Consider the following 27,343-nt stretch of genomic DNA (forward strand, 5'->3'; position numbering starts at 1 on the left):
GCGAGTTGGGTGGTCAGCAGTTTAGTGGAAATGAAGTCCAGGGAGCAGGAGGTGGGTCTCATGGACAATGAGCTCAGAAGGTGTATGAGGGGAGATAGGGGAGAAACTAGAGAGAGACAGTGGTTCAGGACTAAGGCACGAGAAAACCTGCAGAAAGGTTTGGCTTCAAATAGCTCCTGAACTCACTTGCCCTCCACACCCATCTCCGAACCTGGCCATCAGTTCGTCGATGCTCCAAGTTGACTTCACCCTATCTACGCCAACTTTATCCCACCATGGGAACTCTTGACTTTACATAGGATATACAGCACAGACACAAGCCATTCGGTCCAACCAGTCCAGTGTTTATGCTCCACTCGAGCCTCCTCCAGTCTTTCTTCATCTATCTCTATCAGCATAACCCTCTATTACCTTTTCCCTCATATGATTGTCCAGCCTCTCCTTAAATGCATCTATACTATTCGCTTGAACCACTCCCCGTGGTGGCGAGTTCCACATTCTCACAACTCTCTGGTAAAGAAGTTTCTTCTGAATTCCCTATTTGATTTCTTGGTGGCTATCTTATATTGATAGCCTCTAGTTATGCTCTTCCCCACAAGTGGAAACACTCTGGGGTAGATTTTGCCGAACCTGTCGGGAAGAAGGCGGGACTTCCCCTTTTGGGTTTTTGACCCGCCTACTTCGGCGTCCGGCCAATCTGCGCGATTTTCCCTTGATTGACCTTGTTGAGCCCGCCCAGCGGGCTCAGCAGGCCAATTAAGGGCCACCCGGCAACAGGTGATGTCACAGACTGAAATTTCATCTGTCAAGAGTTCACCTGAGCGCCAACATCGTGACCCCTCCAACTCCTTCAACCTGACGGCCCGCCTGCTCTACCTGGCGTGGTTTGGAGCCGTCGGGAAACCCACACGAAACCCCTCAAAATAGGGATTAGGCTAAAAACTGCCTGTTAACTAACCCGAAACGTCAACTCAAATTTCTCTCCACGGATGTTGCCTGACCTGCTGAGTTTTTCCAGCATTTTCTGTTGTTATTTCGGATTTCCAACATCTGCAGTATTTTGCTATCGAGTTAATTGGCACTAATCCCTTCCCGCCTGGTTTCGGCGGGTCCCAGTGCGGGGCAGGTACCCGCCGCCCCTGAAACTTACGTGGGGCGGGATTTTGGGCGGGATGGTGTCGTGACCCCCAAATTCGGGATTTTCCCCCCTCACACGCCTGAAACCCCGCCTGACGGCTCCCCGAAAATCTAGCCCTCTGTGTCTACTCTATCAAAACCTTTCATAATTTTAAAGACCTCTATTAGGTCACCCCACAGCCTTCTCTTTTCAAGAGAGAAAGAGACCCAGCCTGTTCATCCTTTCCTGATAGGTTTAACCTCACTTTTCTGGTACCATCCTCGTAAATCTTTTTTGCACCATCTCCAGTGCCTCTCTATCCTTTTTATAATATGGCGACCAGAACTGTACACAGTATTCCAAGTGTTGTCTAGCCAAGGTTCGATACAAGTTTAGCTTAACTTCTTTACTTTTCAATTCAATCCCTCTAGAAATAAACCCTAGTGCTTGGTTTGCTTTTGTTATGGCCTTGTTAACCTGTGTCGCTACTTTTAGTGATTTGTGTATTTGTACTCAGAGATCCCTTTGTTCCTCTACCCCATTTAGATTCTTATTTTCCAAGTAATATGTGACCTCCTTATTTTTCTTACCAAAATGTAATGGCCCGGATATTCCGATCCCTATGGGTGTGTACGCGCTGTGTACCCACGCGTAGGGACATCGGAAATGCCGGTTTCAGGCATGCACAGCACATGCGCTGAAAACCGGCATTTCCGATCTGTCAAGAATGGTCTTGACAGATCCTCCGGCTGCCCTGGAGAAGGGCCTCTGCGGGCGGATAGTTCCGCTTTTTAGAGACCCTCCACCCGCAGAAAACCCTTACAATTCTTACGCCTGGTAAAAGCATGCGTAAGGCCTGCTTTTACCAGGATAAGAGTTGTAAAAAAGTTTTAAAATTTTTTTCTCACTGATTTATCATTTAAAAACACTTTAAAAAAAAAAGTAAGTTTATTTTTAGCCCCGCAAGATGCTTTAATTATTTTTTTCAAAAAATGTAATTTTTGTTTAAAATACTTAATGTATTGTAATTTCAAGTCATTTTAAAAATGTGATTTTTTTTTTAATTTAAAGTTTTACTATGTTTTTTTCATTGATCTCCATTCATATGTCTTCCTGTCAAATGTATGAAGGGAGATTCCCTTCTGTGATTGGCTCCCCATGGCCCACGTGATCCCAGGGACGCTGCGAACTACATGCGCCCCTGGGATACGTGGGTCCTGCGCACTTGGGAGTTTGGTGAGGCCCAGGTGCGGAAGGGTGCGCGTCCCAGGAGCCCTCAGGTAAGGGCGCAGATTTTTCCAGATCGCAGGCCTCCGCCCGCGGGAGGCCTGCAATCGGAAAATACGGGCCCATACCTCACATTTGTGTGTGCTGAAATTCATTTTCCAATTATATGCCCATTCGGCAAGTTTATTAATGTCTCCTTGTAATTTGTTGCAGTCCTCCTCAGTATTGACTATCCCCCCCAATTTGGTGTCATCCGCAAATTTAGAAATTGTGTTTTTGATTCTGAAGTCTAAGTCGTTTATATAAATTGTGAACATTGGTCCCAGCACTGATCCTTGTGGAACACCACTTTCCACCTTCTGCCACTGTGAGTAGCTACCCATTACCCCTACTCTCTGCTTTCTCTCTTGAAGCCAGCTCACTATCCTTTCTGCTACTTGTCCTCTGACTTCGCATTCTCTGACTTTGTTCATTAGTCTATTATGTGGTACGTTATGGAAGGCCTTTTGGAAATCTAGATAAATTACATCTACTGCATTACCCTTGTCTACTCTCTGTTACCTCTTAAAAGAATTCAATGTGGTTGGCCAAGCAAGATTTGTTCTTTTGAAATCCATGCTGACTATTCATCTGTAGGAATGTCTAATTCCTATCAAAAGACTGAGGTCGACTCAGGCGATCAATCAAAAGATGTTTAATGTAAAACTAACTGAGTTTAACAAACAAAAGCACGAGAACTACGAATGCAGGTCTCGTCAGTTTGGAGGCTCCACGAGGACTGCTCGGGCGGTCCCGTGGCTGGCGTCATGACGTCATCACGTTTTTCCCGCCATTGGGGGATCACGTGATGAACGGCGTGACGTCATCGCGTTTGCTCGCGCTCTTAAAGGGACCACGCTCTGTACATGCAAACAGTATATACAAAGATACAGATTCAGGCTGTAGCTAACACATTGTTAAAGGGAATTATATACAGTTGATCCGAGTCCCTTAGTGGCTCTGTCACATGCGCCCCCCCAGAATTGACTTTAACAGAAAAAGTCAAACGGCGAAGAGGCCTGACAAGCCTGTCAGAGCGACTTCTGTACACCTGAAGTGGAAGCTGCTGGACGGTGGGCGGGCTGGCGGGTGGTTGCGCTTGATCTGGCACGGCGACTGTGGGCGGTCGACCGCGTTTCGGCGGCTGTGCGGTCTCGACAGGGCGGTCAAGGTCCAAGTGTGCCGGCTTCAACCGGTCAACCAAAATGTGGTCCGGTTTACCTCCGATATCCACCGAGAAAGTTTTGTCTCCCGGCTCTAGCACGCGGAAAGGACCAGTGTAAGGGGCCTTGAGCGGATCCCGATGAGCGTCGTGGCGGATGAACACATATTCGGCGTTCTTCAGCTCTGCTGGGACGTGGGAGCTCTGAAAGCTGTGATGCGATGTTGGTACTGGTGCAAAACACCTGGCTGCCTCCTGGTGGCTGAGGAGTTGGTCGGATGCGGACCATGGTTCTGTTGGCGTTGGAAGAAAGTCCCCTGGCACTCGCAGCGGCTGACCATAGACTAGCTCTGCAGAGGACGAGCGAAGATCTTCCTTGGGTGCCGTGCGAAGACCCAACAGGACCCACGGTAGCTTGTCTGCCCATCCAGCGCCTTGGAGGCTGGCCCTCAGTGCGGCTTTTAGCGACCTGTGAAATCGTTCACACAGGCCGTTCGCCTGCGGATGGTAGGCTGTGGTGCGATGTAGCTTGATGCCGAGCTCCTGAGCCACTGCGTTCCAGAGCTCAGAGGTAAACTGCGGTCCACGGTCAGAAGAGATGTCCGCGGGTACCCCGAAACAGGCGACCCAAGAGGAGATGAACGCTCTGGCTACGTCTGCCGAAGTGGTGGATGACAAGGGAACTGCCTCTGGCCATCTAGTGGTGCGGTCTACCATCGTTAGGATATGTGTAAACCCATGGGAAGGTGGAAGTGGCCCCACAAGGTCTACATGCACGTAGTCGAACCGTCGTTCCGGAACTGCAAAGTTGGCCAATGGAGCTTTGACGTGGCGCTGCACCTTGGCCTTCTGGCAGACCACGCAGGTGTTGGCCCAGTCGCGGATAGCCATATGCATGCCCCGCCAAACGAACTTGGACGACATCAGCCTTTGCGAGGCCTTCATTCCAGGGTGTGACAACCTGTGTATGGCGTCAAACACTTTGCAGCGCCAGGCGACCGGCACGATAGGGCGAGGATCTCCTACGGAGACGTCACAAAAAGTAGCGTGGTGCCTGCGGCATGGAATTTGACGTTGGCCACTTGGAGGCTAGAGGGGCTGGTTCGGTAAGCCTGCACCTCCGGATCCGAGACTTGATCTGCGGCCATGAGGGCATAGTCGATGCCAAGCTGGACCGCATGAACGGTCGCGCGGGAGAGGCAATCTGCCACCAGGTTGTCTTCACCGGCCACGTGCTGAATATCTGTAGTGAATTCCGAGATAAACGTTAGCTGACGTTGTTGTCGGGCTGACCACGGTTCGGCGGTCTTGGCCATAGCGAAAGTTAGTGGCTTATGGTCCACAAAAGCAGTGAAAGGACGTCCTTCCAACAAAAACCGGAAATGGCGGCTGGCCAGAAAAAGAGCCAGCAACTCCCGGTCGAAGGTACTGTACGCTCGCTCGTTCCGCCGTAGTTGACGGCTGAAAAACGCCAGCGGTTGCCACGTTCCGTTCACCCACTGTTCCTGTACAGCGCCGATGGCGTAGTCTGACGTGTCGGTGGTGAGGGCGATGGTGGCTCCTGGCAGCGGGTGCACCAGCATGGTCGCGTTGGCCAAGGCGCTTTTGGTGTCAGCGAAAGCACGGTCCATGTTGACCGTCCAGCTTACCGGATCCTTGCCAGACTTGCCCTGGAGGGCCTTGTATAGGGGTTGCATGAGCAGTGCTGCCTTAGGCACAAAACGGTGGTAAAAGTTTACCATTCCGAGGAATTCTTGCAGGGCCTTAATATTCTGTGGGCGTGGAAAAGATGTTACTGCCTCCACCTTCGTTTGCAAAGGAACTGCTCCTTCCGAGGTGATGCGATGCCCCAGGAAATCAATTCGTTGCAGGCCGAACTGGCACTTGGCCAGGTTGATGATCAGGCCATGTTGGCTGAGGCGCCGGAAAAGGGTGCGTAAATGACAGATGTGCTGCTCCTTGTTAGGGCTGGCGATGAGAATATCGTCCAATTAGACTAATATGAACTGGAGGTCCCGAAGTACGGAGTCCATCAGGCGCTGGAAAGCCTGAGCAGCGTTCTTCAGTCCAAACGGCATCCGCAGAAATTCGAAAAGGCCGAATGGGGTGATGACTGCAGTCTTCCGGACGTCTTGCGGGTGCACCGGGACCTGGTGGTAGCCACGGACAAGGTCGACTTTGGAAAAAATGGTATTTCCTGCCAAATGGGCAGAGAAATCCTGGATATGAGGGATCGGGAACCGATCAGGAGTAGTGGCGTTGTTTAGGTGTCGGTAGTCGCCGCATGGCTGCCATCCGCCACCAGGCTTCGGGACAATGTGGAGAGGCGAAGACCAGGGACTATTCGACCAGCGAATAATCTCTAAGCGTTCCATTGTGGCGAACTCCGCTTTCGCAGCCGCGAGCTTGCCAAGTTCGAGTCGCTGGGCCCGTGCGTAGACCGGGGGGCCAGTAGTGGTGATGTGGTGTTTGACTCCATGTTTCGTGGCCGTGGAGGAGAAGGTGGGTCTGGTCAGGTCTGGGAATTCGCCTAGCAGGCGAGTGAACTCATCTGGAGTCGGGAAAGCACACGAGACGGTGCGCGACATGGTGTTACTGCGGTGGCAAGGGATAGAGTGAAACGTGGCCGCATTGATTAACTGTCGGTTCCTTACATCGACCAGGAGACTGTTGGCGCACAAGAACTCCGCACCGAGGATGGCTTGAGACACCTTGGCCGTAACAAAGTCCCAGTAAAACCGCTGGCCGCCGAAGCACACCTGGACCCGCCGTCTGTCGAAGGTCCGAATAGCCCCGCCATTAGCCGCCTCGAGGGAGAGGCCGTGCCTCCCAGCCTGTACATCTAGAGCTGACGCGGGTAGGATGCTACACTGCGCCCCGGAGTCGCATAGGAATCGCCGACCAGAGAGGGAGTCGGTGATAAACAGGAGCTTGCCTGAATTTCCGATTGCCATCGCAGCCGCAGGACACCCGTTAGACCTGTTCCTCTTTTGGCAGAGTTGCTGTTGTTTTGTTTTGGGCAAGGAGCTGCAGGGAGGGCGGCAACATCTTGCTTTCGCGCCAAAACGGGCATGGTAGAAGCACAGCCCCGTGGGTTGAGGAGCCGGGGCGGCGTCTGTGGGGGATGGGCGCCTCGTGGCAGTGCAGTACTGCTGCGTCACTGCGAAAATCTTGTCCGCTTCGGCAGCAAGCGCTGCGCAGTCCGTGACTTCGGACCTGGCCAGGGCAGCTTGTACTTGCTCCGGTAACTGACTGAGGAATAGCTTCCTAAAGAGGAAGCATTCCGGTTCGGAGCCAAGGAGCGTGAGCATTTGGCTCATGAGCTCAGACGGCCTGGAGTCCCCGAGGCCGGGCATAGCGAGCAGTCGGCAGGCGCGCTCCGACTTCGTGAGTCCGAAGACCTGTAACAACCGCGCCTTGAGTGTTTCATACTTGTGGTCGTCCGGGGGGTTCTCAAGCAGGCTGACGATCCGCGAGGCAGTGGAGCTGCCGAGTGCGGAGACCACGTAGAAGTAACGGGTCTGACCCGCAATGATGTTCCGTAGTGCAAAATCGGCTTCAACCTGGATGAACCACGAGGTTGCTTGTTGCTCCCAGAATTGCGGTAGCTGCAATGTAACGGCGTTTGTTTCCATGCTTCGTTCCTTCTGCGAAAACCGTTCGCAAAAGTCGGGGTCACCAATGTAGGAATGTCTAATTCCTATCAAAAGACTGAGGTCGACTCAGGCGATCAATCAAAAGATGTTTAATGTAAAACTAACTGAGTTTAACAAACAAAAGCTCGAGAACTACGAATACAGGTCTAGTCAGTTCGGAGGCTCCACAAGGACTGCTTGGGCAGTCCCATGGCCGGCATCATGACATCATCACGTTTTTCCCGCCGTTGGGGGATCACGTGATGAACGGCGTGACGTCATCGCGTTTGCCCGTGCTCTTAAAGGGACCGCGCACTGTACATGCAAACAGTATATACAAAGATACAGATTCAGGCTGTAGCTAACACATTGTTAAAAGAGAATTATATACAGTTGATCAGAGTCCCTTAGTGGCTCTGCCACACATCATTATATTTTTTGGTTTCCAGACTTTAACTTTGGACTCCCTCCTATTGTCTCCTCCTTATTCTCCAGACCAGGACATTACTATCCTAATCTTGCAATGTAACAACTTTTATTTATATATAGTGTGGCAGAACCACTGAATGACTCTGGCTAACTGTATATAATTCTCTTTAACGATGTTCTAAAACCAGCCTAAACCTGTACCATTGTGTTAGGCATTACTGTGTTTTGTATATAGAGTTTGCATGTACGGGGCGTGGCCCCTTTAAGAGCGTGGGCAAACGCGATGACGTCACGTCGCAAACCACGGGGCTGCCCAGGCAGTCCTCGTGGCATCTCCATTGAGTAAAGACCTGTTTAATTGTTCTCTTGTGTCGATCTCCGTTATTTGTATAATTCGTTAATTCCTACATTGGTGACCCCGTTTTTGTGAATGTTTTCACAAAAGAAGAGCACAGCATGGAAGCAAACGCCGTTTCGCTAAAGCTACCGCAGTTCTGGGAGCAGCAAGTGCCCTCGTGGTTTATTCAGGTCGAGGCCCAGTTCGCCCTGAGGAACATCGATGCGGATCAGACCAAATATCTTTATGTGGTCTCCGCACTCGACAGCTCTACCGCCTCTCGGGTCGTCAGCCTCCTCGAAAACCCCCCAACGGAGCGCAAGTATGAAACCCTCAAAACGCGGTTACTGCAGGTTTTCGGGCTCACAAAATCGGAGCGCGCCCGTCGATTACTCGCTATGCCCAGGGACTCCAAGCCTTCAGAGTTGATGAGCCAAATGCTCACACTCCTGGGCTCAGAACGGGAATGTTTCCTATTCCGCGAGATTTTCCTCAGCCAACTGCCTGAACAGATACAAGCTGCCCTGGCCAGATCTGAAATTGAAGACTGCGCAACACTCGCTGCAGAGGCTGACAAAATTCGCTGTAACTCGGCAGTACTGCGCCGCCACGAGGCACCCATCCCCCGCAGACGCCGCCCCAGCTCGTCAGCCTGCTGGGTTGTGTTTCTACCATGCGCAGTTCGGCGCGAAGGCGAAGCGTTGCTGCCCTCCCTGCAGTTTTCCCCAACAAAACAAACAACTGACACTGCGACCACCGAGGAACGGGTCTAACGGGCACCCCGCTGCCGCGATGGCGATCGACAACGCGGGAAAATTGCTGTTCATCACTGATACTCTCTCCGGTCGTCGTTTTCTGTGCGACACCGGATCGCAGTGCAGCATTTTACCCGCGTCCGCCCTCGATGTGCAGACGGGGAATCATGGCACCACCCTTGAAGTGGCCAATGGCGGAACAATTCGGACTTTCGGCAGACGGCGAGTGGAGCTGTGCCTCGGGGGCAACGTTTTCACTGGGAGTTTGTTACGGCCAAAATTTCCCAGCCCCTCCTCGGCGCTGATTTCCTGTACGCCAACAGCCTCCTGGTCGACGTTAGGAACCGGCGGCTGATCAACGCAGCAACTTTTAATTCTCTTCCGTGTTACCGCAGTAACACTACGTCGCGCACCGTCTCCTGTGCGTTCCCGACTCCTGATGAGTTCGCTCGCCTGCTCGGCGAATTCCCCGACCTGACAAGACCCATGTTCTCCTCCACAGACACGAAACATAGTGTGGAACACCACATCACCACCAACGGCCCCCTGGTCTACGCGTGGGCCCGGCGCCTGGAACCTGGCAGTCGCAAAGGCGGAGTTCGCAACCATGGAACGGTTAGGGATTATTCACCGGTCAAATAGTCCCTGGTCTTCACCCCTCCATATCGTCCCGAAGCCTGGCGGCGGATGGCGGCCATGCGGCGACTATCGACGCCACCACTCCTGATCGGTACCCGATCCCCCACATTCAGGATTTCTCTGCCCATTTGGCAGGGAACACCGTGTTCTCAAAAGTCGACCTCGTCCGGGGCTACCACCAGGTCCCAGTTCATCCACAAGACGTCCAGAAGACCGCAGTCATCACCCCATTCGGCCTCTTCGAGTTTTTACGAATGCCGTTTGGGTTAAAGAACGCCGCCCAGGCTTTCCAACGCCTGATGGACTCCGTGCTGCGGGACCTCAAGTTCTTCTTCGTCTACCTAGATGATATTCTAATTGCCAGTCCTACTAAGGAAGAACATACCTGTCACCTACGCACCCTTTTTCGACGCCTCAGCCAACACGGCCTGATTATCAACCCGGCCAAGTGTCAGCTTGGCCTGCACCAAATTGACTTCCTGGGGCATCGCATCACCTCAGAGGGAGCGGTTCCTTTACCTTCAAAAGTAGAGGCGGTGACATCCTTTCCACGCCCGCAGAACGTAAAGGCCCTGCAGGAATTCTTAGGCATGGTAAACTTTTACCACCGTTTCGTGCCTAAGGCGGCACTACTCATGCAGCCCCTGTATGAGGCCCTCAAGGGCAAGACTGGCAAGAACCCGGTAGACTGGACGGATGACATGGCCTGAGCGTTCGCCGACACCAAAAGCGCCGTAGCCAACGCGACTATGTTGGCGCACCCGCTGCCACCATCGCCCTCACCACCGACGCGTCGGACTACGCAGTCGGTGCCGTGCAACAGCAGTGGGTGAACGGGACGTGGCAGCCGTTGGCATTCTTCAGCCGTCAACTATGGCAGAACTAGAGAGCATACAGCACGTTCGACCGGGAGTTGCTCGCCCTTTTTCTGGCCATCCACCATTTTCGGTTCCTACTGGAAGGACGTCCTTTCATCGCCTTTGTGGACCATAAGCCGCTAACCTTTGCAATGGCCAAGACCGCCGAACCGTGGTCAGCCCGACAGCAGCGTCAACTGACCTACATATCCGAATTCACCACGGATATACAGCACGTGGCCGGTAAGGACAACCTGGTGGGAGACTGCCTCCCCCGCGCGATCGTCAATACGGTTCATTTGGGCATCGACTACGCCCTCATGGCAGCGGACCAAGCCTCAGACCCGGAAGTCCAAGCTTACAGAACGGCCATCACTGGCCTCCAGTTGGCCAACGTCAAGTTCCATTCGGCAGGTACTACGCTGTTGTGTGATGTCGCCGTACAGGATCCTCGACCTGTCGTGCCGGTCGTCTGGCGCCACAAAGTGTTCAACGCCATACATGGGTTGTCACACCCAGGAATGAAGGCCTCTCAGAAACTGATGTCAGCGAAATTTGTATGGCATGGCATGCATAAAGATGTCCGTGACTGGGCCAACACCTGCGTGGTCTGCCAAAAGGCCAAGGTACAGCGCCACATCAAAGCTCCGTTGGCCACCTTCACAGTTCCGGAGCGACGTTTTGACCATGTCAATGTGGACCTGGTAGGACCACTCCCACCCTCCCATGGTTTTTCACACATCCTGACCATGTTTGACCACACCACCAGATGGCCGGAGGCGGCCCCCCTGTCATCCACTACTTCGGCGGACGTGGCCAGGGCGTTCATTTCCTCCTGGATCGCCCGTTTCGGAGTGTCCGCAGATATTTCATCAGACAGGGGACCGCAGTTTTCCTCCGAACTCTGGAATGCAGTGGCCCAAGGACTCGGTGTCAAATTACACCGCACCATAGCCTACCACCCACAGGCGAATGGCCTCTGCGAACGCTTCCACCGCTCAATGAAAGCCGCCCTGAGGGCCAGCCTCCAGGACGCTGGATGGGCAGACAAGCTACCGTGGGTCCTGTTGGGCCTTTGCACGGCCCCCAAAGAAGACCTTCACTCTTCATCAGCGGAGCTTGTGTATGGTCAGCCGCTGCGAATCCCGGGGGACTTCCTACCAACACCGACGGAGCCATGGTCCGCGTCTGCCCAGCTTGCTAGTCACCAAGAGGCGGCCAGATGTTTCACACCGGTGCCCACTTCTCACCACGGGCTGCAGAGGTCACACGTTCCCACGGAGCTTCACAAGGCTGAATACATTTTTATTCGCCATGACGCACATAGGGATCCGCTCAAGGCCCCATATACCGGTCCCTTCCGCATGTTGGAAGCAGGGGACAAAACCTTCATGGTAGATGTCGGTGGTAAACCGGACCACATTTCGGTCAACCGCTTAAAGCCAGAACATTTAGTCCTTGACCGCCCCGTCGAGACAGCACAACCGCCGAGACGAGGTCGGCCACCCGTCGTCGTTACGGCAGACCAAGTGCGACCGCCCGCCAGACCACCAGCAGCCTCCGCCTCGAGAGTACAGGAGTCGTTCTGACAGGCTCGTCAGACCCCCTCACTGTTTGACTTTGTCCGTTAAAGCGAATTCTGGGGGGGGGGGGGGGGGGGGGGCACATGTGGCAGAACCACTGAATGACTCTGGCTAACTGTATATAATTCTCTTTAACGATGTTCTAACACCAGCCTAAACCTGTACCATTGTGTTAGGCATTACTGTGTTTTGTATATCGAGTTTGCATGTACGGGGCGTGGCCCCTTTAAGAGCGTGGGTAAACGCGATGACATCACGTCGCAAACCACGGGGCTGCCCAGGCAGTCCTCATGGCATCTCCGTTGAGTAAAGACCTGTTTAATTGTTCTCTTGTGTCGATCTCCGCTTTTCGTAGGAATTCGTTAATCCCTACAATAGCACCTTTAATGTAGTAAAACGTCCCAAGGCGCTTCACAGGCATATTTTAAGACAAAAAATTTGACACCGAGCCACATAAGGATAAATTAGGGCAGGTAACCATGCCTGCGTAATTCAAGTTTCCCTTTGTCCATTCGGGTGTGTTCTGGCTGCCGCTCCGGACCCGAGCCCATCACTTCTATTTCTCTTTTTTTCTTCTTTTCCCTTTACCCCTCCTGGGCCCCTCTCTCCTGTCATTTCTCCCCTCTTGTGTACTCTGCACCCCCCAAATCCCTATCCTAACCCTTCAGCACTCCTCGACCTTCCTACTCTTCTGCCACCATCCCAAGCTTGACTCTCTCTTAGATAAGCCTACAGCTTCCCTCTGTGCCGCTCTTGGTATCCTCCAAAGGGCCTATCAAGGCACTCATGGCTGCCTCCTTACATGCAGCAACCCCAACTGTCCAATCCTACTCTCTCGCTGACCTTCCTGCCCAGCTGGGGGCTAATCTTGCCAATCCCCATCCTGTCCAACTCACCCCTCCCAGTGCTGACCCTGTGCATTCTGCCAGTGGATCAGCTCTCCACATATCCCTCTATAATGTCCGTTCACTTGTGAACAAGCCCTAACCATCCATGAGTTTATTGTGGATGACTGCATCGACATCATGGCCTTGACGGAAACTTGACTGAGGGTGAGGACACCTCCCCTCTGGCTATACCTTCCACCGCTTGCCCCGCCCAAACCACCACAGTAGCGGTGTGGATATTATCACCAAATCACACCCTGGTCTGTCCCCTTACTCTTTTGGCATCATCTCCTCCTTTGAACATCTCACCTTGTTCCACCCCTCTTGCTTCCCCTTTAAAATCCTTGTTCTCTACCGCCCACCTACACTCCCCCCTCAGATACCCCTACAGTCCCACTCCCCCCTCAGATACTCCTACAGTCCCACTCCCCCCTCAGATACCCCTACAGTCCCACTCCCCCCTCAGATACTCCTACAGTCTCACTCCCCCCTCAGATACTCCTAGTCCCCCCTCAGATACTCCTACAGTCCCACTCCCCCCTCAGATACCCCTACAGTCCCACTCCCCCCTCAGATACTCCTACAGTCCCACTCCCCCCTCAGATACCCCTACAGTCCCACTCCCCCCTCAGATACTCCTACAGTCCCACTCCCCCCTCAGATACTCCTGCAGTCCCACTCCCCCCCTCAGATACTCCTACAGTCCCACTCCCCCCCTCAGATACTCCTACAGTCCCACTCCCTCAGATACTCCTACAGTCCCACTCCCTCCTCAGATACTCCTACAGTCCCACTCCCCCCCTCAGATACTCCTACAGTCCCACTCCCTCCTCAGATACTCCTACAGTCCCACTCCCCCCCTCAGATACCCCTACAGTCCCACTCCCCCCCCCTCAGATACTCCTACAGTCCCACTCCCTCAGATACTCCTACAGTCCCACTCCCTCAGATACTCCTACAGTCCCACTCCCTCAGATACTCCTACAGTCCCACTCCCCCCCTCAGATACTCCTACAGTCCCACTCTCCCCCCTCAGATACTCCTACAGTCCCACTCCCCCCCTCAGATACTCCTACAGTCCCACTCCCCTCTCAGATACTCCTACAGTCCCACTCCCTCAGATACTCCTACAGTCCCACTCCCCCCCTCAGATACTCCTACAGTCCCACTCCCTCCCTCAGATACTCCTACAGTCCCACTCCCCCCGCAGATACTCCTACAGTCCACATCACGGAAGACCTCTCCTGGTCCCTCAATACCTCCTCTCTGGTGAAGAAGGCCCAGCAGCGCCTATATTTCCTAAGGAGGCTGAAGGGATGTAACCTGTCACCCCTGATCCTCTCTAACTTTTACCACTGCACAATAGAGAACATCCTGACGAACTGTATCACAGTATGGTATGGCAGCTGTAGCTACTATGACCGGAAAGCCCTGCAGCGGGTAGTCAAAACTGCCCAACGCATTACCGGCACCCGGCTACCGACCATAGAGCACATATACCAGAAACGCTGTTTACGGAGGTCACGGACCATCATCAAAGACCCTACCCACCCCAGCCACAGTCTGTTCACCCTCCTGCCATCTGGGAGACGCTACAGATGCATTCGCACCCAAACGACCAGATTTAGGAACAGCTTCTTTCCCAGGGCTGTCATCCTACTGAACGCCACAAATAAACTCTAAAGCCTGCACATCTGCCAATGCACTTTATTATGGTTATGTTTATGTTAATGTATTACAAGCCAAATGAATGTTGAATGTTTAAATGTCTTAATCTAAATGTACATTCTCGGGAGCCGCAAGCCTACATTTCGTTGTGCTGCACTTGTGCACTAACAATGACAATAAAGATGATTATGATTATGATTACAGTCCCACTCCCTCCCTCAGATACTCCTACAGTCTCTCTTCCCCCCCACCCCCCACCAAAAGATACTCCTACAGTTCCACACCACCCACTCCCTCGCCAACATCCACCACGATCATCACTGGACATCCGCCAGTACCATATTAAAGAAACATTCCTCCCATTGCTGGTGCAGAACTCTTCTACATTTGCCTACATAACATTACGTTCCAAACACCAATTCACTGTCGAGTTGCTTTGAGACGATTCAAGACAAGCCAAGTAAATAAAACTATATTTCTTATGTCAAACTTCATGTTCTCTTCATAAACTGACCGTCCTGCCATTCTCATACCTACCAGTTTATTTCTCCCATCGAGGGTTTCTTTGTTACCAGAGCTTTCCAAAAAGCATGAGTGCTTTTGATGACACGAATGGCAAAGTCCTGAAAGCAGTGAATCTCGTTATTACTTTTTAAGCAGGTTTGTTGAAGTGTAAGTCAAGTCAAATGTTAATAAAAGAACATCCTCTAGGAAGATGGAGAACAGAAAACAGGCAAGAAAAATATTCTTCAGTAGCAGACAGAGCCTGTGGAGTTAACATTGGAGCACAAGAGAACTGTACCCATCTCCAAAGGCCAGGGAATCTGAGCCAGGGCGGTAAAATATTAACGTAACAGAAGAGAGCATGGCATTAACCTTCAGAAGCCCAAATTAGCTAAAAATCAAGCACAAGATTATCAAGCTTCAAGCCAGACTAGCAGCTGGTAAGAGCTTTTTCTAGCACCAAGTGGGAATGAAGATGGGCAATCCTCATTTTCCTCAGCCACAATGAGCTTTAATGAAGGGCTGTCACCAGCAGTCAAAGCTGAAGTCTCTATACACAAGTGAAGGGCTAAGCAATCAGGCAGGACATTACTACGGCTGAAAGAGAGGAAGGAGGCAGAGGGTGATGGTCGAAGGTTGTTTTAGTGACTGGAAGCCTGTGTCCAGTGGTGTACCGCAGGATTGGTGCTGGGTCCTTTGCTGTTTTGCAGTGTACATTAATGATTTAGATATGAATGTAGGAGGTATGATCAGTAAGTTCGCAGATGACATGAAAATTGGTGGAATGGTAAATAGCGAGGAGGGAAGCCTCAGGCTACAGGACGATATAGACGGGTTGGTTAGATGGGCAGAACAGTGGCAAATGGAATTTAACCCTGAAAAGTGTGAGGTGATGCATTTTGGGAGGACTAACAAGGCAATGAATGGTAGGACCCTAGGAAGGACAGAGAATCAGAGGGACCTTGGTGTGCATGTACATAGATCCCTGAAGGCAGCAGGACAGGTGGATAAGGTGGTTAAAAAGGCATATGGGATACTTGCCTTCATTAGCCGAGGCATAGAATATAAGAGCAGGGAGGTTATGATGGAGCTGTACAAAACGCTAGTTAGGCCACAGCTGGAATACTGTGTGCAGTTCTGGTCGCCACACTATAGGAAGGGTGTGATTGCATTGGAGAGGGTGCAGAGGAGATTCACCAGGATGTTACCTGGGCTGGAGCGCTTCAGCTATGAAGAGAGACTGGACAGGCTGGGGTTGTTTTCCTTAGAGCAGAGAAGGCTGAGGGGGGACCTGATTGAGGTGTACAAAATTATGAGGGGCATAGATAGGGTAGATAGAAAGGAACTTTTCCCCTTAGTAGAGGGGTCAATAACCAGGGGGCATAGTTTCAAGATAAGGGGCAGGAGGAAAAAAGTTTTCACCCAGAGGGTGGTTGTAATCTGGAACTTACTGCCTGAAAGGGTGGTAGAGGCAGGAACCCTCACAACATTCAAGAAGCATTTAGATGAGCACTTGAAATGCCATAGCATACAAGGCTACGGACCAAGTGCTGGAAAATGGGATTAGAATAGACAGGGCTTGATGGCTGGCACAGACACGATGGGCCTCTTTCTGTGCTGTATAACTATGACAGACAAGGTCAATCATGTACTGATGATCAGCAGATGCCAAACCCAGGCTCAAAAATCCTGGAGATTGCTGGAGGTGAATGAGAAAGACAGAGAATAGAAGGGGGGTTGCAGAGGGAGGGAGTGGGTGGATAGGGAGGGGGTGGAGAGGGAGGGGAGATGGGGCGGAAAGGGAGGGGAGATGGAGAGAGAGAGAGAGAGAGAGAGAGAGAGAGAGAGAGAGAGAAAAGAGAGAGAGGGAGTGAGGGGAAAGGCTACCAAAAGCTTGGTTCAACAGGTGGGTTTTAAGAAGGGTCTCAAAGAAGGAGGGAGGTGGAGATGTTTAGCAAGGTAATTCCAGATCATGAGGTGCTAAAGGCAGGGGGTGGGTGTACAAGAGGCCACATCAGAGGACAGACAATTCAGGTGGCTTGGGGGGGGTGGGGGGGAGGGGAGGAGTGCTGCAAGACTGGAGGTGCTTACAGAGATTGGGAGGAGCAAGGCCACGTAGAGATTTAGGTCAGTGGTGATGGGTGAGTATGACATGATACAGGCAGCAGAGTTTTGGACGAGCTGACGTTTAAGGAGGGTAAAAGATGCGAGGTCAGTCAGGAGAGCATGGACATCGGCGAGTCTGGAGGTTAAAAAAAGGTATTAATACGAGGGTTTCAGCAGCAGATGAGCAGAGGCAGGAGAGGTTGCAAACGGTCTGGTTCCGCCTGAGACAGGTGCCAGGGAGAGGTTTGGAGTCGGTGGCTCGGGAACAGAGTATGTGGCGGGGACCAAAACCAATGGCTTCAATCTTCCCAATGTATAACTGGAGGAAATTGTAGCTCATGCAGGACTGGATGTCGGACAAGCAAGTAGATGAAGAGGAGAGTGCTAAGGATAGATCCTTGGAGACTCCGGAGGCAACACTTTACGGCCGGAAGGGAGACCATTGTCAGAGATTCTCTGACTATGACTGGTATGCAAGAGTGGAACCAGGCGAGGGCATTGTTACCTAAATGGAGAATGGAGGAGAGGCATTGGAGGAGGATGGTGTGGTCAACCGGATCACCACGGTAAGTCAGTACTGTGGCGGGGCATAAGTAGATTGGAGAGGTTCAAATATGGAGTTGTGGGAAGATGGACACGGATTTGTGAGGCGACAACACGTTCAAGGACTGACAGGAAAGGGAGTTTGGAGATGGGGTGACAGTTTGCAAGGACTGAGGGATCTCAGGTCGGTATTTTGAGGAGGGGGAGATGACAGCGGTTTTGAAAGCAAGAGGAACAGTATCTGATGAGAGCAAACCATTTACAACGTCAGCTGCATGAGGGCCAGGGAGGGGAGTTGTGTTGTCAGCAGTTTAGTGGAAATGGTGTCCAGGGAGCAGGAGGTGGATCGAATGGACGACGGGCTTAGAAAGTGTATATGGGGAGATTAGAAAGAAACTAGAGAGCGACAGGGGTTCAAGACTATAGCACTGGGGAACCTGCAGGACGGTTTGGCTTCAAAGATTGGAGATCGAGCAGTCATTTCCAAGGACAGAGCCATCTTCCCCCCATCGATCCTAAGCCGTCAGTCAACACTCCCAACCTGGTCCCAAATCCTCGCCCCCCCACCCCCCTCAGTCCCAAATCCTCGCCCCCACTCCCTTCGGTCCCAAATCCTCGCCCCCACCCCCCTCAGTCCCAAATCCTCGCCAAACCCCCTCCCCCACCCCCGGGTCCTAAATCCTACCCCACCCCCCACCTCCTCGGTTTCAAATCTTCGCGCCCCCCCCCCCCCCCTCCCTCCGACCCGATCCTAAATCCTTGAACCCCCACCACCCCGGTCCCAAATCCTTGCCACCTCCCCCCATGGTCCTAAATGCTCTAATGCTGGGTCTGTGCCTTCCCTCATTTTGTTATGTTGAAGGCAGTGCACGAATGCAAGTTGTCATGAGAATAATTTGCAATGTCAGTGTTGAAGCCCTGTAGGAAACACTGCACTCATTTAAGACTTGGTGAAAACGAGCTTTTAAAGGCCGAATGCTACATGTCACCATACCTTATCCTTGAACTCACTGTTGAATGCAAACTTGTTTTCAGGTTTTCCATCGGGCACCTTGTATCGTTTGAACCAGTCAACTGAGGCCTCCAGATACCCTGGCTTCAGCCGTCTCACATCATCAATATCTAGCGGAGAAGAAAAATCAAAAACATTGGTAAGTTGGGTGGATTTTTAGGCTTAGTATGATCACCATCAAAATACGTCAAGTGTCTAACATTCAAATAAATGGCTTAACATCTCCTGTAAAGAGACGTTGCTCTTTACTATTTTTATTAATGATCTAGATGTATGTGTTGGGGGAATGATCTGCAAGTTTGCAGATGATACCAAGATATGTGCAAGAGTCAGGACTGTAGAGGATGCTTGGCCAATACAGGCAGATCTAGACGTGCTGGGATTGGGCTAGTGACTGACAAATGATGTTTAACTTAGGAAAGTGCAGTGTTATGCATGTGAGCAGGATGAATGCTGAACATTAATATACCCTTCAGGGAAAAGAACTATATAGCTAGTGGAGAAAAAAAGGTATCTGGGCGTGCTAGTCCCTCAATCTCTAAAGGTTCATGGGAAACGTTGTGAAGCGATAGTGAGAGCGAATAGGGTGCATTTATAGGACAATCGACTACAAGGCAAAGCATACCATTTTGTCCTAGTACAAGACCTTGGTCAGGCCTCACTTGGAATACTACATAGGATATACGACACAGAAACAGGCCATTTGGCCCAACCAGCCGGCGTTTATGCTCCACCCGAGCCTCTTCCTGGCTTTCCTCATCTAAATCTATCAGCATAACCCTCTATTCCCTTCTCCCTCATATGCTTGTCCAGCCTCTCCTTAAATACATCTAGACTATCTGCTTCAACCACTCCCTGTGGTGGTGAGTTCCACATTCTCACCACTCTTTGGGTAAAGAAGTTTCTTTTGAATTCCCTATTTGATTTCTTGGTGACTATCTTATATTGATGGCCTTATATTGATGGCCTCAAGTTATGCTCTTCCCCACAAGTGGAAACATTCTCTCTGTATCCACTCTATCAAAACCTTTCATAATTTTAAAGACCTCTATTAGGTCACCCCTCAGCCTTCTTTTTTCAAAGAAAAAAAGAGACCCAGCCTGTTCATCCTTTCCTGATATGTATACCCTCGCATTTCTGGTATCATCCTTGCAAATCTTCTCTGCACCCTCTCCAGTGTCTCTATATCCTTTTTATAATACAGCGGCCAGAACTGCACGCAGTACTCCAAGTGTGGTCTAACCAAGGTTCGATATAGGTTTAGCATAACTTCCCTACTTTTCAATTCTATACCTCTGGAAATAAACCCAAGTGCTTGGTTTGCTTTTTTTTAATGGCCTTGCTGTGTCGCAACTTTTAGTGATTTGTGTATTTGTTCTCCAAGATCCCTTTGTTCCTCTATCCCACCTAGACTCGCACCCTCCAAGTAATAATACTGTGTCCAGTTTTGGTCTCCTCACATGGTGGGTGATTTTGAGGCTTTGGAAAGGGTGCAGAGGAGGGCCACAATACTTTTCTTTTCCCAGAGAATAGTGGAACAGGCTGCTGACTCTTCAAGTGAGAGCTGGACCAGTTTCTGGCTGGGGCGGAGATCACCTTGTACAAGTGGTAGGTGCTGCATGACGTTAATCAGGACCAGAGTGATCTCCTGGACTAGTTTCAATCACCTAAGGGGGTTGGAGAGGAATTTCCCAGATTCTTGCTCCCCAAATTGGCAAGGTTTTTAAATGTTTTTTCGGGTGGGATGGGGAAAACAGGCTGGATGGGCCAGAGGATTTTTTCCTGTCTGTCACTGTTCAGATCAAAATTCAGATGATACCAAACTGGCAGGGAACAGCTAATATTGAGGAAGAATGCAACTTAATACAAAAAAATATTAGAAAACTTGCAGGCTGGGTAGTTAAGTGACAAATGAACTTTAACATAGATAAATATGAGGTGATGCACTTTGGCAGGAAAACAAGAAACATCACCTACACCTTAGAAAATAAGAAACTGAATGGGGTAAAAGAGCAAAGCGATCTATGGATACAGGTAAACAAATCATTAATACCAGCATCACAGGTCAGCAAAGCAATTAAAAATGCTAACAACGCACTGGGATTTATTTCTAGGGGTATAGAATTCAAAAGTAGTGAAGTTATGTTAACTAGGACCCTGGTCAGGTCGCACTTTGCACAGTTCTGGTCTTCATACTATAAAAAGGACAGAAGCACTGGAGAAAGTGCAAAAAAGATTTACAGGGATGGTACCAGATTGAGAGAGTACAGCTATCAGGAAAGATTGAACAGGTTGGGGCCTTTTTCTTTAGAAAAGAGAAGACTTAAAGGTGACCTGATAGAGGTCTTTAAAATTATAAATAGATGGGACAGGGTAGATCTGGAGAGAATGTTTCCACTTGTAGGAGAATCCAAAACTAGGGGCAATAAATACAAGATAGTTACTAATAAATCCAATAGGGAAATAAGGAGAAATTTCTTTACTCAGAGAGTGGTTAGAATGTGGAACTCACTACCACAAGAAGTGATTGAGGCAAATAGCTTGGGTGCTTTCAAAAGGAAACTAGATGAGTACATGAGAGAAAAGGGATTAGAAAGATATGTTGAAAGGCTGAGATGAGGCAGATGGAATGGGAGGAGACTCGTGTGGAATATAAACACCAGCGCAGCCTAGTGGGGCCTTGTTACCGTGCTGTATATTCTATATGTAATATGTACAAGTAACATCATACCAACACGAAGCATAATATTGCACACCAATACCAAAGCAAAATACTGCGGATGCTGGAAATCTGTAATAAAACAGAAAACACTGGAAATACTCAGCAGGTCAGGTCATCTGTGGCGAGAGAAACAGGGTTAACATTTCAGTTCTTACTAAAGGTCATCGGCTTGAAACATTAACTCTGTTTCTCTCACCACAGATGCTGCCTGACCTACTGAGTGTTTCCAGCATTTTCTGTTTTTTATTTTATATTATATAATATTCCACACTGTAATTTCTAGGTGAAAAAGACCTTACATTTCTAGACAGAATCAAGTCCTTGGGATATCCCAGAACACTCACTTTTCGTAAATGATTGCAATCAGTCTCGCACACAGCAGGGCCGCGCAGGCAGCAGGGAATGAAATGACCAGTTAATCTGTTGGTTTTCTTTGAGGGAGGAATGTTAAAAACATCAGGTGGTGAGAAGTGTAATGTTAAACTGAAGGAGGGGTTGAGCAGTGTCACGCTGTGTGTGATCTACACAAATAACCTGGACACCAAAACCAATCTTTCCAACTTACTGACAACAGGTCCAGGCCTGCAGAAATCGGCTCTGGAATTAGCCAGAAAGTTTAACTGATCGAGTTTTTAATATAGATACTGGACATACACTGGCTGGGACCCCCCACACCGGGCATCCCTGCCCCGCACCCACCGCTGACCCTCGCACCAGCTCCCCTGCCCTCACAACAGCTGTCCCGGGAAACAGAACCAAAAATATTGGGAGTGAAAAAAAAGAAAATGCAACACTATATCTAGGTTAGAGAGGGGAAAAATCAGCGGGCGCGGCGCTCCTTTTCAACCCCCGGCTACACTTCCCAGGCCCTTTGGGATGCATAAAATGTTGCATTATAATTTCACCAAGCATCTTCATATGGGTTAGTCAGATAGCAGTTTGTGTGGACTTACTATTAAAGCTATTTGCCTCAGGATCCTCAATGTTTATTGCAATAATTTTCCAGTCAGTTTCACCTTCATCGATCATAGCCAGAGTCCCTAGAATCTTTACCTGGATTACTTCTCCTCTTGAACACACCTGAGCACAGGAATGAGGCAACAGATCAGATTAAAACCGTTCTTTCCTACTTCCAATGAGCTGTCACGCTGCAGGCAACAAAACTTCAAAAGGAATTCTTGGAAGATACAAAATCTGGTTTTACAAAACACTTAAACATATTCTCCAAAAAAAGCACCCACCCCATTCCCCCCAGGCAGGCTGGGTGAAAATTGGGCCTAAAGATTGACTGACTTTAGGGACAGATGTTGAAATGTGAGTGCGCTGGACATCAAATTTAATTGCACAGACTCCCCACAGAAACTAAGGAATAGGAAAGGGATTGTGCTCCTCTGCTCACACCCCTTGGGAAATGGTGGTTCAATACACTGCCCAGCAGCTAGTGAACACTACAGACCAACAGTGCCCGTCTGTGCTGAAACAGCCTAAATCAGCCAGGGCACAAATTCAGCTGGTACAATCGGCAGTCGTGCCCCGGACTAATAAACCAATAGGGTTCCTGTCTGACTACTATCCAATTACCTCCGCCCCAAAGTGTGCGCACGAGCCAAGGACAAGACAGAGCTCCACTGTGATGCTCCCATGGTCGAACAGCCTGACACACACCAAACAGGATGACCTTTAAGGTTGGTCAGGGGGAATTAAAACTGTTGGAACTCAATCCCCAGCCCGTGAGTCAGTACTTTCAAGAGAAAGGGGAGGAACAGAACAAATTAGAAAGAAAGCATTTTCTCCACTGCTGTGAAAAAATGGCAGTGATACTTTAACCAATGGTTGTTTCTAGTTGAACATTAGCCTGTATCTATCTGCCATACCTTGGTTCCGATTTCACATACATCAATAGGATCATTGTCTCCACCACATCCAGTCGACTCATCTGTGTGAGCAGGGTCTTCCCAAGTCTGTAAAAACAAGAGCACAGTGGGAGTTATAGGCAGAGGACCATTGGCCTACCTAATCCTCCCATCTACAATGTTCCTTTCAGCACATCTAATTCCCCCTATCCACAGTGTTCCCTTCAGCCCATCTAATCCCATCCACAGTGTTCCCTACGGCCCATCTAATCCCCCCATCCACAGTGTTCCCTTCGGCCCTTCTAATCCCCCCATCCAGTGTTCCCTTCGGCCCTTCTAATCCCCCCATCCAGTGTTCCCTTCGGCCCTTCTAATCCCCCCATCCACAGTGTTCCCTTCGGCCCTTCTAATCCCTCCCATCAGTGTTCCCTTCGGCCCTTCTAATCCCCCCATCCAGTGTTCCCTTCGGCCCTTCTAATCCCCCCTATCCAGTGTTCCCTTCGGCCCTTCTAATCCCCTTATCCACAGTGTTCCCTTCGGCCCATCTAATCCCTCCCATCAGTGTTCCCTTTGGCCCATCTAATCCCTCTATCCAGTGTTCCCTTCGGCCCATGTAAACCTCCCTATCCAGTGTTCCCTTCGGCCCTTCTAATCCCCCTATCCACAGTGTTCCCTTCGGCCCATCTAAACCTCCTTATCCACAGTATTTTTATGATGTATTTCAAATAACCCTGAATCTCATTGGCCGACAGGAAACAGTCCAGTCCGTTCTCGAAACTCAGTAATGTTTCTTGTTCCTCCCCGGTAATCTGTTCCACTAACTCACCGCCCTTTTAGTAAAATGGTTTCTCCTGCATTTCCAAATTTCTTCTGTTGTATTTATTTTTTAAATATTACTCCTTGTGCCTAAATTCTGCACATGGCAGAAAAGCTTATTGGGAATCAATGTATCCAAACACATCATCAATTTAAACACTACTCCCGGTCTTTTCTATTCAAGAAAGAGGAGACTCAGGGTCATCAATCTTTCCTCATACGCCAACCCCTTTAAATTCTGGGATCAACTCTGTAGTCCTTTTTCAAATAGGAAGACACAGCAGCAGTTAACTTTAGTTGGTTCCTTACAATTCTCATTTGGACCATGAATAATTTTAATCAGATAGGCCCTGACTTCTCAAAATTTACATTTTCAGTTTCTCATTCAGATTGCAGAAGATGCACAGTATCACTGCCAGTGAATTGGGGAGCGAGATACATCGATGTGACTCAGTATCTCTCCCCAATCCACTGGCACTGTATCAGTGAGGGTCAGAGTAACCTCGATACTCTGTCTCTGCCTGATAGTGGATGTATCTAAATGCGATTATCAAGTGGAGCTAAAAACCTGATTTCAAAGGAAATGACATGGATAGAAACAGGAGCCTGTAGTGGGTTTGTGGTTCATGTCTGAACTCTGAGATTAGGATCCTTTTCAGGTCGTCATGTCAGGTTTATGGTCGGTATGTCACAAGCTACACTGAATCATGGCGAGACAGCAGAATCTGCCCAAAGAGCAGTCACTGAAAAGACAATATCATCAATAAACGACATGGCCCATTTCAGTTACATTAAAATGTGTAAGCATAGCAAACAAATCCTTCCATGCTGATTGCTCCATGAAGTGACAGGTGAATCACTTAGCTGTGTTGACCAGATAAAAGGTTCTGTTCTGCGTTCAATGTTCTGCCAGTTGAGTGGAATTTTAGCACACGCCCAAAGTAAACAGATTCTGCAAATAATGCAAATTCTCAAGGTCACACAGCTCCAAACAGAGCTAACCATCAATAAATGCAGAGCGCTTCTGATGACAGGGCAAGGTCCATTTACATGAGCAAAATATACTGCGGATGCTGGAAATCTGAAATAACAACAGAAAATGCTGGAAACACTCAGCAGGTCAGGCAGCATCGTGGAGAGAGAAACAGAGTTAACGTTTCGGGTTGATGACCCTTTGTCAGAACTGGAAAAGGTTAGAGAAGTAACAGATTTTTTAGCAAGTGTGGGGCAGGGACTGGGAGGTGGGGAGGAAAGAACAAAAGGGCAGGTCTGTGATAGGCTGGATAATCAATTTACTTTGGACATGTGCTAAAATTCCACTCAACCGGCAGAGGTTAAAAGATAAAAGGGATGATGGTGCAAGGCAAAAGGAGATGGTAATGGGACAAGTTAAAAAAAAGATGACTCTAGATGAGGTGTAAATGGCGATGGCAGAATCATCAACAGCTGCCATGCGAGAGAAAAAAGGGGGAAATAAATATAGGGCCCGAGGTCATAGTCTGAAATTGTTAAAACTCGATGTTGAGTCCAGAGGGCTGTAAAGTGCCTAATCGAAAGATGAGGTGCTGTTCCTCGAGCTTATGTTGAGCTTCATTGGAATAGTGCAAGAGGCCAAGGACGGAGAGATCAGAGTGGGAGTGGAGCGGAGAATTAAAGTGATAGGCGACCGGAAGCTCGGGGTCACGCTTACGGACTGAACGGAGGTGTTCCGCAAAGTGATCACCCAATCTGCGTTTAGGCTCCCCAATGTAGAGAAGACCGCACCGTGAGCAGCGAATACAGTATACTAAACTGTAAGAAGTACAAGTAAATCACTGTTTCACCTGGAAGGACTTTTTGGGGCTCTGGACAGTGGGAAGAGAGGAGGTAAAAGGACTTGTGAATCACAACTTGCACGGATACAGCGGCTTTAACATTGAATCAAACACCGCACAGTACTTCAGATATGCAAGGAAAATGGACATTGAGCCAAAGGAGAGATTAGATGGGGTGACCAACAGGTGGGTTTTAAAGAGGGTAAAAGGAACAGAGGGCGATGGAGGGATTAGAGAGAGAATGCCAGAATGTGGAGCCTAGTTGGGTGATGGAATGGCTGGCAATGTTCGAGTAAAGGGAGGATGCGTCAGAGTGTAAGGAATGGAGAGTTTGGGGAGCGGCGATATGGGTTGTAATGGTGAAGGAGGTTAGAGAGATAGGGAGGTGCGAGGCCATGGAGGGATTGGAACACGAGAATGCATATTTTAAAACTGAGGTGTTGCTGGACTGGGAGCCAATGTAGGTCAGCGAGCACAGGGGTGTTGGGTGAATGGGACTTGGTGTGAGTTAGGATACGGGTCAGCGAGCACAGGGGGTGGTGGGTGAACGAGACTTGGTGCGAGTTAGGATACGAGGCAGCGAGCACAGGGGTGTTGGGTGAATGGGACTTGGTGTGAGTTAGGATACGGGTCAGCGAGCACAGGGGGTGGTGGGTGAACGGGACTTGGTGTGAGTTAGGACACGAACAGCAGTGTTTTGGATGAGCTCAAATTTCTGGGGGGTGCAAGGTGGCAGGCCAGACAGGAGAGCGCTGGAATAGTTAAGTCTGGAGGTAGCAAAGGCATGGATGAGGGTTTCAGCAGCAGATGAGCTGATGCGGGGCGGAGATGGGCGATGTTATGGAGATGGAAATAGGCGGTCTTGGTGGTGGTGCGGATACGTGGTCGGAAGCTCATCTCGGGGTTAAATACGACACCAAGGCTGCCAACAGTCTGGTTCAGTCTCAAACAGTGGCCAGGGAGAGGGATGAGTCGGTGGATATGGAACAGAGTTTGTGGCGGGGAAAATGGCTTCGGTCTTCCCAATATTTAGCTGGAGAAATTGTGGCGCATCCAGTAATAGATGTCGAACAAGCAGTGTGGGAACACAATTGTTTTGAGAGAGGTAGAGTAAGTGAAGCCAGCGTACATGTGGAAGCTGGCTCCACGTCTGAGATGGTGTTGGCAATGGGCAACATGTAGATGATTCCGCAGGTGAAAGAAAATAACTGTTCTACAAAAATCCAAACTTTTAACAGTGAGAACAGTAGTTGAGGGAGAGAGAAAATGAATTCCAGGAAGTAGCAGTACAGTATCCGTTTTATTACTTAATTAGATCTACATTGCAAATTTATTTCACCAGCTGTAATGAAAGAGTCATCAGTAAACCAGCCTCTAACACAGGCCGTGCTCACACCAGCAGCTTTATTTGCACAGAGAGATTTTTTTTAAATATAAGAAAGCAATATTTTCAGTTCCCAAAAGCATTTCAGCTTTTTGAAATAACCATTCAGTAGCAGTGAACTGCCTGTATTGCTCTTACGGTCCACTAGCGTTTTCTTACTGTGCTGTCCCAAAACTACAATCCGAATCGGTTCGAGTCAGTGTGGGCAGTCTGCAGCAGCACACTATCTACCTTAAGGTGCCCATCTCTGAAAT

At 49.8% G+C, this 27,343-nt stretch overlaps 1 protein-coding gene across 2 annotated transcripts in view; it reads right to left on the minus strand.

Moving 5' to 3' along the window:
• LOC147113717 (inorganic pyrophosphatase-like) overlaps nt 1-27,343 on the minus strand; it is a 68,573-nt gene that overhangs the window by 11,156 nt on the left and 30,074 nt on the right. The window contains exons 5-8 of one of the 2 annotated variants that reach the window (XM_085995034.1): nt 23,097-23,183; nt 22,176-22,302; nt 18,483-18,610; nt 14,873-14,958 (exon numbers count right to left, since the gene is read on the minus strand). In XM_085995034.1, the coding sequence (XP_085851160.1) occupies nt 14,873-14,958; nt 18,483-18,610; nt 22,176-22,302; nt 23,097-23,183 (428 nt within the window). The remainder of the gene's footprint in view (nt 1-14,872; nt 14,959-18,482; nt 18,611-22,175; nt 22,303-23,096; nt 23,184-27,343) is intronic. The other variant, XM_085995035.1, reaches the window with a different exon arrangement.

The sequence above is a fragment of the Somniosus microcephalus genome, chromosome 8, assembly GCF_052327205.1.
Source record: "Somniosus microcephalus isolate GS21.2 chromosome 8, FLI_Smic_1.0, whole genome shotgun sequence".
NCBI lineage: Eukaryota > Metazoa > Chordata > Chondrichthyes > Squaliformes > Somniosidae > Somniosus > Somniosus microcephalus.